Raw genomic sequence first — 15,425 nt, forward strand, 5'->3', positions numbered from 1 at the left:
TAACACAGGTGGAGGGGAGAAAATATTGTTTAATTTTCCACTTTCCTCACTTTGTTGCACTTAAAGTAACATAAAATTTCAGGATGGGAGAAGTTTTTATCACCATTTGAAGACCAGACCATCGTTCCCACTTTTACTGTATTTTTTCCTCCTCTGCTACCATGATGTGTTAAATTCTACCTACCACACAATCATCCAACTCCAGAATGTTTACATGTTCAATCGTCCTTCCAGAAGGCTTTTACTGTCTTCTCCCCAATGCAAAATTTACATATCACACTCACTACAGTATCAGCACCTTTTGTTAATCTATATCTAAGTGGCTAACCATCACCTTATGCTACTAAAACAACAGCTGATGCAAAGTGTCTCTCAAAAAATAACCACCATGTGCCCAAAGTTGCTACTACATATATACATTATAACTATGCCAATAGCTTTCAGCCATATGACAAACCGGCCGGAGTGGCCTAGCGGTTCTAGGCGCTACAGTCTGGAACCGCGCGACCGCTATGGTCGCAGGTTCGAATCCTGCCTCGGACATGGCTGTGTGTGATGTCCTTAGGCTAGTTAGGTTTAAGTAGTTCTAAGCTCTAGGGGACTGATGACCTCAGAAGTTAAGTCCCATAGTGCTCAGAGCCATTTGAACCATTTTGAACCTTATGGAAAAAAATATTTTAATTAGTTTACAATGACGACATATAAAATTATTGAATCACAATGTTCCACACGGCAGCAATCATAAACATAATTTACACAATTTGTTTTATCAAATACACACTTGTCTTCCAAAAGTTACATTATGAGTATTTTTAACAGTCAATATTACAAACTCTTAATTTTAAACATTCAAACAATTTAAACATTATAATAACTTCACTTGCCACAATTCCTATTATTGTCACAAATTACTCCATTCCAGTTTGTACTAAAGATTATGTATGTGACAGTCATTTACATTACAAATAATTAGACACATTGTTTTACGAAGACTGAGGCTAGACTCTATTTAATGGGTCGGAACTGTATCAAATTGTATACTAGCACAATGTATGATGTACTAAATTATGTGACTTTGGTTTATTACATTGCTGTACAAATGCTGTGTTTCTACACTATCTTTAAAGAAGGCAAGCTCCTGCCCACTAGAAAGCACTAATTACAGCACAGGTACATTACTGAATTAACCATGCAGTAAAGTAATGCATGTGGCAGAATGACAGAGTGGTAAAAAGTTAACAATTGTGATGAAAATAATCAACATCTGCATGATTAAACATTAATAAAAAGTGTTAGGGAAAGATGCTAGGAAGCAAGATTTATGTTTGGTACATAAAATATGTACAGTCAAAGGTGTAAATTTGTAGAAAGACAAGCAATATTAAAATACAAGATGCAAAATGAAATAGAGAATGGCCTGTGGATGTTACTGTATGCATTGACAAGTTCACATAGCCACCAGGAGTCACTCTCCTTCCTGTAGTCATACTTAACTACTGTTGTCTTGCAATCACATGCAGATGTGCCACATATAGCAAGTTGTATGGCATAACGTGTATACAATGCTTAATATGTATTACTTATGTAACTAATTTTTTATCATATGTTCACTTCTAATTGTTTTATATTCTATTTATCTTACTTGTTTATGACAGAGTACAAGTAAGAATTATCTGTTCTACCATAATTTGTGATTGAGACAAATATAGCTTGGATTGAACAGTTAGGTCACATATCTGCATCTTGATAATGTCAAGTTTCATATAAAACATTTATAATGCTTATGTGTTGTTGTTCAGGACAGTCTGAGGAACCTAAGTTCTAGAATTTTCACCAAAATGATAATTGTGGTCAATATCTTCTGCTTTTAAGTACAGTGCAGAGGTAAGCACAGCTGTCCAAATGACACTGCATGTTTGCATACACTGCTTTGACTCATTGCTACAGTAATGAGAATTTTATAAGTATGCTTTGTGTTTCTCCCTTCTTGTTTAATCCAAATTATTTTGCATAATAATAACAGTCTGTGGTTAGTTTTTTCCTTTTTTCTGTCCTTTAAGAGATCTTAAGATGACTGAGATCAGCTGAAACAGGTCATCAGGATTGTTGTTATTACTTCGATCAAGACATTAAAATGGTTTATAATTTTTGAAGCATTTTTTTATTTTCACAAAAGTATCCACTGTTTTAAAAGTCCATAGCAGCTTGAAATTTTATGGCTCTACGGTGTTTGGAATGGAAAGAGAGAGGTTGTGGGAATTTGATATGTCAGTTAGTTCATATGGTATTCATACATGGTTCACCAGCAGGAGTGCTGGCTATGAATACCATTACAGTGTTTCTTTTGTATTTGCATATTATCTCCCAAAATGACAGCCTTTTCATTATGCTACTATAATTTTTTTCTTAATATCATTTTAAATTCAGCAGATTGAAGTTGCATCTTCTGTAAGTAGACATGAGACATGAATTACTGCACTGGTGTTTTTCACACTGGTTGCTTTAGATAACAGTAGAGGTCAGACCTGAACTACCAAGTTGACCTGCCGTACTCCTTAAATAATTGTACTTAGCTACTACTGAATGCTTGGTGCACTCTGTTTTACTTTGTGTTGAGCTTTTCTTTTTCATGACTTGAAAGGGAGCAATGGACAAACCTTTGAACTTGACAGAGTTGCAGTATGACCTTCACAACACCAGAAGTGTTTGATGATCCTTATGACTGTTATGTTGCTTTAGCTACTGCAGGGGCACAGTACAAGGGTGTCAGCTACGAGCCCAACAAAAGGAAAGTGGGGCTTGTTCCTCAGGTAGTCTAAGATCTCAATGTTTACACACATGATTGAATACAACAATGTAGAGTCCACACTCTAATTCAAATTGGTATTTGAGTAATTTTGGAAACACTGTTCGAATTTAGTGGGAAGAAAAGATGGCATTGCAGTAGATGTAGTTAATTTTTTTCTAATAGAGAACTAATTATTAGATAGAGATAATTCTTTGCTTTTTGCACAGGCACTAGGTGTGACCAAGAAAGAAGACATTATGCTGATGAAGGAATTCTTCTTGCCATACACTTTCTGTCCAATATGTAGTGATCTTAAAGCAGAGGGAAAAAAAAGTGAGGAGGTTACTTCTGAGAAAATTGACAGTATGTACAGGTCAGTTTTCACTTAGTGTGTTTCTTTTTATGTTTGCTATTGCTTACACTGGGCTTCTCTTTCCCTCCCTCTCCCCTCCCTCTGTCTCTCTTAAACATATACATAAATAGATTTTGTAACATATTTAAATGTCAAAGTGATACCGGTTCATGTTCAACTTCTTTTGTACTGCTTTACTGTTAGATGTTCTGCAAACTTCTAATTAATATTTGTGTTTTGTTTGCAAGTTTACCACTAACTCTTTACTTGTGAACTACAAAATGACAGTAAAACACTGGGCAATAGAAAAGTTTGTATATTATAGGTGGCAATAATAATATTTACAAAAATCAAGTAAAGGATGTATTACAGCTCTTCAAAAAATTACTGCTACAGCTCTACAACAGGAATGTACTATATATACATGAGTGTCCCCATATAGCACAGTAAGCCAGTTTCAAACTAGTTTCCAGATGTAAAGTTCAAGTATATAAGTTTGATCAAAGCTGGAATAGTCAGGCCTGTTAGTTGGATTCAAGCTTGAAACAAACATCAAAGTTGTCAGAGTTCAAGCTATATTTCAATCTTGACTTATCAAGTTTGGCTCCAGCTCTATCTACACACATGGAATACAGCCTGGTATTTACTGCTTGTTTTAAGCTATATAATTATTAATCTGAATTTATTGAACCCAATTAATTAAATAAATATCAGAATGGACATGATGTGAACAAAATTATCAAGACATGTATGTTTAAAAAAATTTATTTTCAAAGTGTTAAAAATTGTTTTATTTTAAAATTTAATTATTCTGAAGCCCCTCCGGCCCCAAGACACAGACCAGATCAGGATCAAATATCGCTGACTTCTGCCAGTATAATGATCCTGTAACAAGTAAAAGAAAATGTTGTTGTTGTTGTGGTCTTCAGTCCTGAGACTGGTTTGATGCAGCTCTCCATGCTACTCTATCCTGTGCAAGCTTCTCCATCTCCCAGTACCTACTGCAACCTATATCCTTCTGAATTTGCTTAGTATATTCATCTCTTGGTATCCCTCTATGATATTTAGCCTTCAAGCTGCCCTCCAATACTAAATTAGTGATCCCTTGATGCCTCAGAACATGTCCTACCAACTAATCCCTTCTTCTGGTCAAGTTGTGCCACAAACTTCCCTCCCCCCCCCCCCCCCCAATCCTATTCAATACTTCCTCATTAGTTATGTGATCTACCCATCTAATCTTCAGCATTCTTCTGTAGCGCCACATTTCGAAAACTTCTATTCTCTTTTTGTCCAGACTATTTATTGTCCATGTTTCACTTCCATACATGGCTACAATCCATACAAATACTTTCAGAAACGACTTCCTGATCATACATCTGGAAATTTTGCCTAAGTCATCTAGTATCTTCCTACAGCTTCAACACCTTACTGTACGCCACTCCATCATCAACAAACAACTACAGATTGCTGCCCATCTTGTCTGCTAAACCATTTATCTACATAAAGAACAATAGAAGCCCTATCACACTGACAATACCCTTGTCAGTGATGAACATTAGTGTCAAGGACAACATACTGGATTCTATTATTTAAGAAGTCTTTGAGCTGCTCAAATATCTATGAACTTAAACCATATACTCGTACATTCATTAACAGCCTGCACTGGGAGACCATATCAAATACATTCTGGAAATCTAGAAATATGGAATTTATCTGTTGTCCTTCATGCATAGTTCTCAGTATACCATGTGATAAGAAGGCAGTCTGAGTTTTGCGTGAGTGATGCTTTCTAAAACCATTCTGATTCGTGGACATAAGCTTCTCAGTCTCAAGGAAGTTTATTATATTTGAACTGAGAATACGTTCAAGGATTCTGCAGCAAGCAAAAGCTAAGGATATTCATCTGCAATTTTGTAGGTCTGTTCCTTTACCCTCCTTATATACTGAAGTCACCTGTGATTTTTTCCAGTTGCTTGGATCTTTGTGCTGTCAATGCCGTAGAGAACTCATCTTCAACTGCCACATCAGACTGGTCAAGAAGGGACTGAATGGAACCCTTAGACCCACTTAGCAATTTTATGTAAGACCAGAATTTTCTCAGGTTCCCTGCCAGATCCTCTGCTAAGGTGTGACAGTGATACTTGTATGCTTTACGCATATATCTTTTCACAGACGCGTGAATCTCACTAACCTTTGCTGCTTGTCATCATTTGTGCACTCCTTTTTGAACTGAGAGTGCAACACCCTCTGCTTCCTCAACATCCACCCAATTTTGTTTTTAAACCATGGTGGGTCTTTTCCATCCTTTAAGCACTTACTAGGCACATAACTCTCCAGACTATGATTTCCGATAACTTAAATGCTGTCCATAAATCCTCCACAACCATTTCGCTGGAACTAAGTGAGGCCAGTTCACTGTGTAATTGAGATGCTAATAACTGCTTATCTGCTCTATCTAGCAGAAACATTCTGCTAACTTTCTTGACTGATTTATAAAGCTTCGTAACCATAGTTGCTGTAATGACATCATGATCACTAACCCCATTTTGTATACTGACATTGTCGACAAGGTCCAGTCTATTTGTAGCTACAAAGTTTGGTTTCATCTACATCTGTTATATGTGCCCAGATGTCTTCACTGAAACACTCAACTTTGACCTCAGTAGAGACAATATTTTTGGCAACAGCAATGAACACTCCTCTTCCTGTGGCCTCTAATCTGCCTTTTCTTATACACTTTCCAGGACTCACTAAAATCTCAGAGCTTTTCACTTCAGGTTGAGTGTGAGAACTCTCCAGGAGGGCTGTAAATTCTGAAACTTTATTATGAATACCTTGACAATTTACTGATAAAGTTGTGACAGTCAAAGTGTCTTTATTCTGAACACCATTTGAGTATCCTTGTTGCATACTGACTGGTGAGTGTGCATGAGAGCACCTCAAACTACTGCCTAGCCTAAAAAACCCTCATGTGCCCTCCACACATACTCATCTACCTGAGTTGCTGCTTTCTTTGTGTAGTGCGTACCTGACTTATCAAGGGAGCTCCTACAAATCCCCACACGATAACACACATCTAGAAATCTGCAGCCAAGATCATCACAGAGTCAATGAAGCCAGTTATAACTAAAAAATAAATTATGCAACCAAAATTAAGGTATGTCACATACAGAGAATGTAACTAAAATCTGTTTTACTTTTTCTCGTTCCCTAAGCAGGCAGGAGCAGGCAGTGCAAGACCTGTAGGAACCAGGATACCTGAATACTGTGTTGTTGATGGAATCTGTTTACAAAATGAAAGGTCACAGGATAGTGAGTGGCTCACATATAAATGCTGTATTTGTTGTAAAAAAGTGTACAAATTGCCAGTGTCTATTTAGTATGTCCACAGTGCGTAAAAGAAAAATGGTTATGGTTGAATATCGAGATGATATGCTTTCCAGTATGCTGCAACCAATGATTTGTGGCTCTAAAACAAGCAGTTTTCAAAGCAGTTTCATTAATTGTAGTGAAAAGTAAAACTTATATGCTAAATAAAGCTCTTGGAATGCAAATAGTGTAAAATACAACAAAACTTGACAAACAAGTCATGCATTTTAGTTGATTTAGCTCCAAAATAAGGACTGATGTTTTTTTCTATATTATTTCAAGTATTAATACCACAAGTTGATTATGCCTACAACACCTAGAAGAATAGGGAATGAGGAAAAACTTAAAAAGAAGTTACAGACAAAGCATACAAATTTAATTTAGAGGCTGGTGAAAAGAAGAGCAAGGCAAATGTATTAATGGCAGATCCAAAGGTGAGGGAGTGATGGGGGAAGGATGTTGCACATCTTTCCACATTTAAACATGTCTGGTTTTGAAGGACTATGACATGTAATAGGCTGTATATATTTAATTATTCTTTCTTTTTTTTACAAAGTGTTTTTCTTAGTGATACGCATACAGTTATTTAAGGAATTATTAGGCAATAATATGCTGACATTTATCCTGATTTCTTGATTGTGAAGTTTTTGCTTCTGTAGGGACTTTCAAGCTGACTTAGGCACATTTCAAGTGTTGGGTATCTGCATAGTAGAAATAAAATCGCCAACACTGCCAGTTGCAGTTGTTACTATTTTGAAAGATGCATCCGACATTACTAACTCCAGCATTTCCTTTGTCACTTGTTTCACAATACTGTAGACAATTTCCAGTAAGACACTAGATATTATGAATGATTTATTCTCACATTTGTTCATTTATCTAAACGCTTCACTGTCTTGTTTCCTTCCTCCTTTTGGAACCACATTAAAATTTAAGACTTTACCACCCTCAAAAACCTGCCACCTTGGGCAGTGGTACAGTTTACCTCCCCCCCCCCCCCCCTTCCCAGCTACTCCACCCCACCACCCCTCCACCATACTCCTCTAGAGCTGGCCCTGGTTGTGAGTCTTCAAGTGCCTCAGGAAATAAAATTCAATGAGCTTATGTGGATGTATGAATTAAATACTTTTGAGTATTGTATCAGCCTTGTATTCATTACATTGAATTGTATTATGTAGAACATATCAAACAATAAAAGCATCTTCCTAAATATGATACAGTTTAGAAGTCACAGAGTAAATAGCTTTTTCTAAGCATAATTATTGTTCCAAAGTTCACAGTATGTTCTTCAAATCAATAAATATCTTGTACTGCGCAATTTTAAAAGTAGTCTGTGTGTTAATTCAAGGAATAAGCTAATTTCATTCCAAATTTCTTCCAGATCCATCCAGTCATTTCAGTGTGAAGGGGTAATAAACATACTCACACACAAACTTTCACATTTATAATATATATATAGGATTTGCATTTTCTCCACTCCTTATAAACAATTTTTTTGCTGTATGTTTATACATGCCAACTGTCTGTATGTGCTGCAGTAGTGAAGCTGCAAAAAAGAAAAGAACTGTGGAAGTTTAGTGATTCATGGTTTTGGACTCTGGTTCAGTCCACAGAAAAATCCAAAATGTCAGGTGGCAGGCAGATCAAAAATGCAAGTGGACATTGGTGGGACATTTCAAAAATGCTGGATGGTGGGAACTAGCTCAGATGTGCTGTGTACACCCTCTGTCTTTCCCTCTTCATACCCCTCCCCTTCTGCAGCAAGTCTCGGCATAGTATTTAAATGAGGTATTCAGTTACTCAAATTACATATGAAATTACATAAATTGGAATTGTGCAGGAAGATATGCATTACTTATGCAAAAACTTACATAACCTTCATTTCAGTAGGGTTCAGAATATTTGTCTAAAATAGGTTAGTTTCAAACATATTTGCATTTGAATTCTGTTGATATGTGTACCGTGTATTTATCAGTGTAGTATTAAAATTACTATTTGCATAAAACAGTGTTATGTTCAAAGACATTTGCCTCTGTATTGCCATCAGTGTGTATTAAAATAAGGCAATCAATTACTTAAAAATGGTGCCAATTCCAAAAATATGCAGTGCTTCTGAAGAAATTGCATAAGCTTCCATTGAATTGGCCACGTGTCTGAAGTTAGTTATGTTGAGCGGCTTCCTTTTCAGAGTTATTTACCTCTGAATTTTGCATGCACACACACACACACACACACACACACACACACACACACACAGAGAGAGAGAGAGAGAGAGAGAGAGAGAGAGAGAGAGAGAGAGAGAGAGAGAGAGAGAGGGAGAGAGAGAGTGCATAATGTTTCATCCTTGGAAATTCTGCACTGTCTCATCATTAAATTTCATCTCACATGTGTGAGTAATTCCACATCTGCCAGTCTGATCACCATCTCTACCTCACCACTGAATTTCATCAAGAATCATGTGCAATATTTCCACATCCACCTCTTTGTCATTTCTGTGCTTTTTACACCACAGTAACAGTATTCCCAGTGTCCAGGAAAGTAAGCTCCTTTAACTCTGCCTCATCAGTAAATTTTATCCATCTCTGCCCTTTACATCACTAAAAGGCCTTTATGTCAAATACTATCTGAGAGCTGCTCTGTATTTTTCACCAAAAATACGTAGCCCATAAAATTCCACCTCATTAGTGTATTCACTAAAGCAACAAAGCTGTATTCTGATGTAGCTTGTATTTCCAACAACAAAAACACATGAGAAACTATACTTGAATGAGGCTTCTATATTATTGAATATTATGCAGGGAATGGAACAAAAAAACAAAAATTCTGTGTATTTAAATTTTGTTATAGTTTTTTTACATTTTTATTAGAATGAATCACACTTAATGTCTGTTTCTACATTTTCACACATATTGGTGCATTATATTCAGCGTTAACTTTGTGTTGCAACACAAACCATTTGACATTTAATGCTGTCACACAGTGGAAACATACATATATAACACATATTCTTTGTTCATCTTCAACATTCTGTTGCAAACAGCACATTGTTAATTGATATGTGTATCTGCTAAGCTGTCACCATCTTTGATAGGTGCCCTGTAATATTCGCCTATAATTCTGCTGCATGTCCAATTCTCCTTTGAAACTGAATATGATTTCTCATAATCTGTTCCCAAGATACAAAGCATACTTTTCTATAATGCATAATCCCACACAATAATTATGTAAACTGTTAACAGATATTTTAAATTTGAAAAATGTACCTTTTGATATGTCTTTCAAACAATGGAATTTTCTCATGAGCAACTTCCCATTGTGCAATTGAGTCTTTCATTTAATAATTTTTAGAGAGCCTTCATCAACCACAAACAATAATTGATGCATCTTGAAGTACCCTTCCAATAGATATTATTTTACTGCGAAGTGAATTATTGCCTACACTTTCAAAGCTAGCAAAAACAGTAACTACCAATTCATTTGGGTTATTCCAGGGGACATAGTCAATAATTGTTGGCTATTTGTTGGGGTTTATTTTCCAGTCATGTATATGTCATTTTCCTCACTGTAACCATACGCTTCTTCTCCTTCAATATCTCTATCTTCAGCTGTCATAAATAGTTTTATCTTGATTAATGTCTTCATCTTCTCCTCCTGCTTGGTCTGTCATCTCCTTTTGTAATAGCTGTCTCAATCACCATAGTGCTTGAGAAATGGGTCTAATGGGAAATTAAAGTGCATATTTCTTGAATTACATCTTTCCCTTCGACAAAACCTGGTGAAATTTTTTGTATCCAACACTAGGCACAGCTGAATTAGGGTCCCAGATTGAGAATAATCTGATATTTCTTTTAAGTGGTGGTAATAGACTGTATAAATGTTGTGTTTAACAATCTTTTATACAGGGTGTTACAAAAAGGTATGGCCAAACTTTGAGGAAACATTCCTCACACACAAAGAAAAATAATATGTTATGTGGACATGTGTCCCGAAACGCTTACTTTCCATGATAGTGCTCATTTTATTACTTCTCTTCAAATCACATTAATCATGGAATGGAAACACACAGTAACAGAACGTACCAGCGTGACTTCAAACACTTTGTTACAGGAAATGTTCAAAATGTCCTCCGTTAGCGAGGATACATGCATCCACCCTCCATCGCATGGAATCCCCGATGTGCTGATGCAGCCCTGGTGAATGGCATATTGTATCACAGCCATCCACAATACCAGCACGAAGAGTCTCTACATTTGGTACCAGGATTGCATAGACAAGAGCTTTCAAATGCCCACATAAATGAAAGTCAAGAGGGTTGAAGTCAGGAGAGTGTGGAGGCCATGGAATTGGTCTGCCTCTACCAGTCCATCGGTCACTGAATCTGTTGTTGAGAAGTGTACAAACACTTCAACTGAAATGTGCAGGATCTCCATCGTGCATGAACTACATGTTGTGTCGTACTTGTAAAGGCACATGTTCTAGCAGCACAGGTAGAGTATCCCGTATGAAATCATGATAATGTGCTCCATTGAGCGTAGGTGGAAGAACACGGGGCCCAATCAAGACATCACCAACAATGCCTGCCCAAACGTTCACAGAAAATCTGTGTTGATGACGTGATTGGACAGTTGCATGCGGATTCTCGTCAGCCCACACATGTTGATTGTGAAAATTTACAATTTGATCACGTTGGAATGAAGCCTCATCCGTAAAGAGAACATTTGCTATGAAATGAGGATTGACACATTGTTCAATGAACCACTCGCAGAAGTGTACCCATGGAGGCCAATCAGCTGCTGATAGTGCGTGCAAACGCTGTACATGGTACAGAAACAACTGGTTTTCCCGTAGCACTCTCCATACAGTGACATGGCCAATGTTATGTTGTACAGCAGCAACTTCTCTGATGCTGACATTAGGGTTATCGTCAACTGCACGAAGAATTGCCTTGTCCATTGCAGATGTCCCCATCGTTCTAGGCCTTCCCCAGTCACAAGTCATAGGCTGGAATGTCCGTGCTCCCTAAGACGCCGATCAATTGCTTCTAATGTCTCCCTGTTGGGACACCTTCATTCTGGAAATCTGTCTCGATACAAATGTACCGCGCAACGGCTATTGCCCTGTGCTAATCCATACATCAAATGGGCATCTGCCAACTCCGCATTTGTAAGCATTGCACTGACTGCAAAACCATGTTTGTGATGAACAATAACCTGTTGATGGTACGTACTGATGTGCTTGATGCTAATACTGTAGAGCAATGACTCGCATGTCAACACAAGCACCAAAGTCAACATTACCTTCCTTCAATTGGGTCAACTGGTGGTGAATCGAGGAAGTACAGTACATACTGATGAAACTAAAATGAGCTTTAACATGGGAATTAAGCGTTTCCAGACACATGTCCACATAACATCTTTTCTTTATTTGTGTGTGAGGAATGTTTCCTGAAACTTTGGCTGTACCTTTTTGTAACACCCTGTATATTGATACACTGTGTTTGTTATGGACAGTAACAATAAAATTGAAATTTAATTCACATAAAAGTATTCACTGAGTTACTTTATATAAAATAATATTTCCTTTGCTAATTAAACTGTAGTATTATGTATAACTACCAGCAGACCGAGTTTTCATTTTACTGCATCACTCACCAAAAACAAATTTGCACTAAATAAGGACAAGACAATTCTGATGGAGTTTCTTGTAAATTGTGTATCAAGACAGGTGATACAGAACAGAGCTATTAATTGAACCAATTGATAAACATAATTTCCTGGTTATTGTAGTAGACAAACATCTTACATGGAAGGAGCACATCAGCTACAAGTATAAAAAAAAATCTCCTGTAACATGAACCTGCTAAAATGCCTTTCTAGCATAATAGCACAACCTGATTTAAGACAAATGTGTTTTGGAATTGTACACTCTCACCTGCAATATGTTGTTGAGATTTGGTGTGGGGCACCAATAGTATATGTAGTTGGGACTTTTAGAGTCCAGAAAAGAGCAGTTAGGATAATAGCTAATAATAATAAGCTTCAGTCCTGTAGAGAATATTTCATTAAGCATAACATACTAACAGTGCATTCATATGTACTCAGAACTATACCATTTGCAAAAAGAAATATGGAGCATAGTGTAATCAATAATGAAATCCATAATTATAATACAAGAAAAAGAAAGGATTACCATATAAAATATAGTAATAAAAGAGCGGCAGATCATAGACAATTTTGTGCACTGAAAGAAATTTTTATAACAGAAGGCCAAATAATATAAAATTGTTAAAAGGAAACATTTAAGACAAAATTATGGTAACTGTTAAATGATAGATGTTTGTACTCCATCAAGGATGTTATTGTGTATAATTTATCTTTACTTCCAAACTTTTTTAATGTTCTTGTGTTTGTAAACAGACTATGTCCATGACTTAAGTTATTATGGATAAACAAACCATTCATTTATTTATTTCTCATGTTACAGAAAATTGTAACAAATTTCTGCATATGTTGTTGTGTTACACAACGTTATAACAAACTGCTGAATTTGCTAGCATTTATAGACATGACAATGAGAGGAACATGTATAATAAATGATAGACTTCATAAACAGAAGAAGAGATACTTCTTCTTCTCCTTTTACAGAGAGTTGCCCTGCATGGCAAATATTGGTGTAATTTTCTGTGAGATGGCCACAGTCACTGTCCTCTCTCCAGGAACTTGCAGAAAATGCAGTATTAATTCAAAAACAAAACATGCATCAATAGGTTAAAGATATTAGATACATATTTGTCAGACTTACATAGAAAAATTATGTTGACAGCTACAAAGATCCAGTAACATCACCTTCCTCGAGTGGAAGCTCTGTGTTTATAACTAAATCTTCCATCTGAATACTTCCAAGTAGTTCTGAAGCTTCCTGCTGGATCAGCATGTGCTTCTTCCTGTTGAATCAGCAAGTGATTGTGGGGAGGGATTCTCCTGACTTTCTTATCTCATAAAAATTCCTGCTGTATTTGCAGGGAAAGATTTTTCATATGCATATTCATAGAATTAAATATCTGCTGTGAAACTCCCAAGTTCCTGTCAGTTTCCAGATATGCTATGACAGGCAAAAAAATGTTACATTCTCCTTTTTTGTCAGTTGTCACCTCCAGTCCCAAGTGGAGGAAGCAGAATGCATTACATTTTATGTTACAGAAAGCTAATCCTAGTGAACCGCTCAAACCAGTTTCAAGATACTGATGTTTATTTGCTAGAGAGAACATGTTATATACAGACATCATGAAGTCCACATGAGTGAGGCACCCAGACATTATACATAGAATTGCAGAGGAAGAAGTTTACTAAGAGTTGGAATTATAAGGATTCTAAGCCTAGTTTACAAAAGTGAATGAGTGTAAGTGAACAAGAATTCTCTCTGGTTTAAACAGTAGGTGACCTTGGGCATGTTCAGTTTGCATTTCCTAGTGCTCCCATGTGTTACAGTGGTTGCCGGTCATTAATGAAGCATTAAAGGAATTTCACACCCTATCTGCTTTTACACTATATTTGCATCTACATCTACATATATACTCCGCTAGCCACCAAGTGGTGTGTAGTGGAGGGCACTGTTCAAGTCAAAATCATATTTCCCCCCTCTGTTCCACTCACGGATTGCGGGAGGGGAAAACAACTGTTTGAACGCCTCAGTACGAGCTCTAATTTCACCTTATCTTTGAATGGTGATCATTGTATGATTTGAAAGTTGGTGGCAATAATATATGCTCTACATCCTCGGTGAAGATCACATTTCGGAATTTAGTGAACAGCCCCTTCCGTTTAGCATGCCATCTATCTGGAAGTGTGTCCCACTTCAAACTTTCAATGAGATTTGTAGTGCTCTCACGATGACTAAATGTACCAGTCATGAATCTTGCCACTCTTCTTTGGACCTTCTCAATCTCTTGAATAAGACCCAACTGGTAAGGGTCCCATACAGATGAACAATACTCTTAAGACTGGACAAACTAACGTATTGTAAGCTATTTCCTTTGTTGAAGTACTGCATCGCTTCAGGGTTCTACCAATAAACTGCAAACTAGAGCTTGATTTACCCATTATTTGTGTAATCTGATCATTCCATTTGAGAACATTTTGAATAGTCACACCCAGATACCTAACGGATGTTACTGCTTCCAAAGACTGGGCATTTATTTTGTACTCATACATTAATGGGGATTTTCACCTTTTTATACGCAGTAGGTTACACTTACTAATATTGAGAGATATCTGCCAGTCATTACACTACACATTAATTTTCTGCAAATCCTCATTGATTTGTTCACAACTTTTGTGTGATACTACTTTCCTGTAGACTACAGCATCATTGGCAAACAGTCTAATGCTACTGTCAATACCATCAACCAGATTGTTTATGTAAATCATAAAAATAAGTGGGCCTATTACGCTGCCCTGGGGCACAACTGAAGTTATGCTTGTTTCTGTAGAAGTCACCCCATTCAGGATGACATACTGCTCCCTGTCTGTTAGAAAACTTTCTATCCAGCTGCATATGTCATCCAATAGACTGTAAGAGTGCACTTTTTGGAGCAAGCAACAGTATGGAACTGAGTCGAATGCTTTTCAAAAGTTGAGAAATATGGCATCAACTTGGGAGATGGTATCTAGAGCCTGTTGTATATCATGCACAAAGAGGGCCAGCTGTGTCTTGCATGACCGCTGTTTCCTAAACCCGTGCTGGGTTCTACAGATGAGCTTCTCAGCTTATGTCTGAACATAAAATATGTTCCATGATCCTACAACAAATCTATGTCACTGAAATTGGTCGGTAATTATGTGCATCCGATTTTCTACCCTTTTTATAGATTGCTATGACCTGGGCCTTCTTCCAGTCCTGCCGTTCCAAAGATCTCTG

At 36.9% G+C, this 15,425-nt stretch overlaps 1 protein-coding gene across 4 annotated transcripts in view; it reads left to right on the forward strand.

The window, feature by feature from the left end:
• Nucleotides 1-15,425, forward strand: part of LOC126336898 (dynein regulatory complex protein 1) — a 380,293-nt gene that overhangs the window by 288,944 nt on the left and 75,924 nt on the right. For all 4 annotated transcript variants that reach the window (XM_050001020.1, XM_050001019.1, XM_050001023.1 and 1 more), the window contains one exon: nt 3,016-3,161. In XM_050001020.1, coding sequence (XP_049856977.1) covers nt 3,016-3,161 — 146 coding nt within the window. The remainder of the gene's footprint in view (nt 1-3,015; nt 3,162-15,425) is intronic.

Source organism: Schistocerca gregaria, chromosome 2 (assembly GCF_023897955.1).
Source record: "Schistocerca gregaria isolate iqSchGreg1 chromosome 2, iqSchGreg1.2, whole genome shotgun sequence".
In the NCBI taxonomy this organism is placed as follows: domain Eukaryota; kingdom Metazoa; phylum Arthropoda; class Insecta; order Orthoptera; family Acrididae; genus Schistocerca; species Schistocerca gregaria.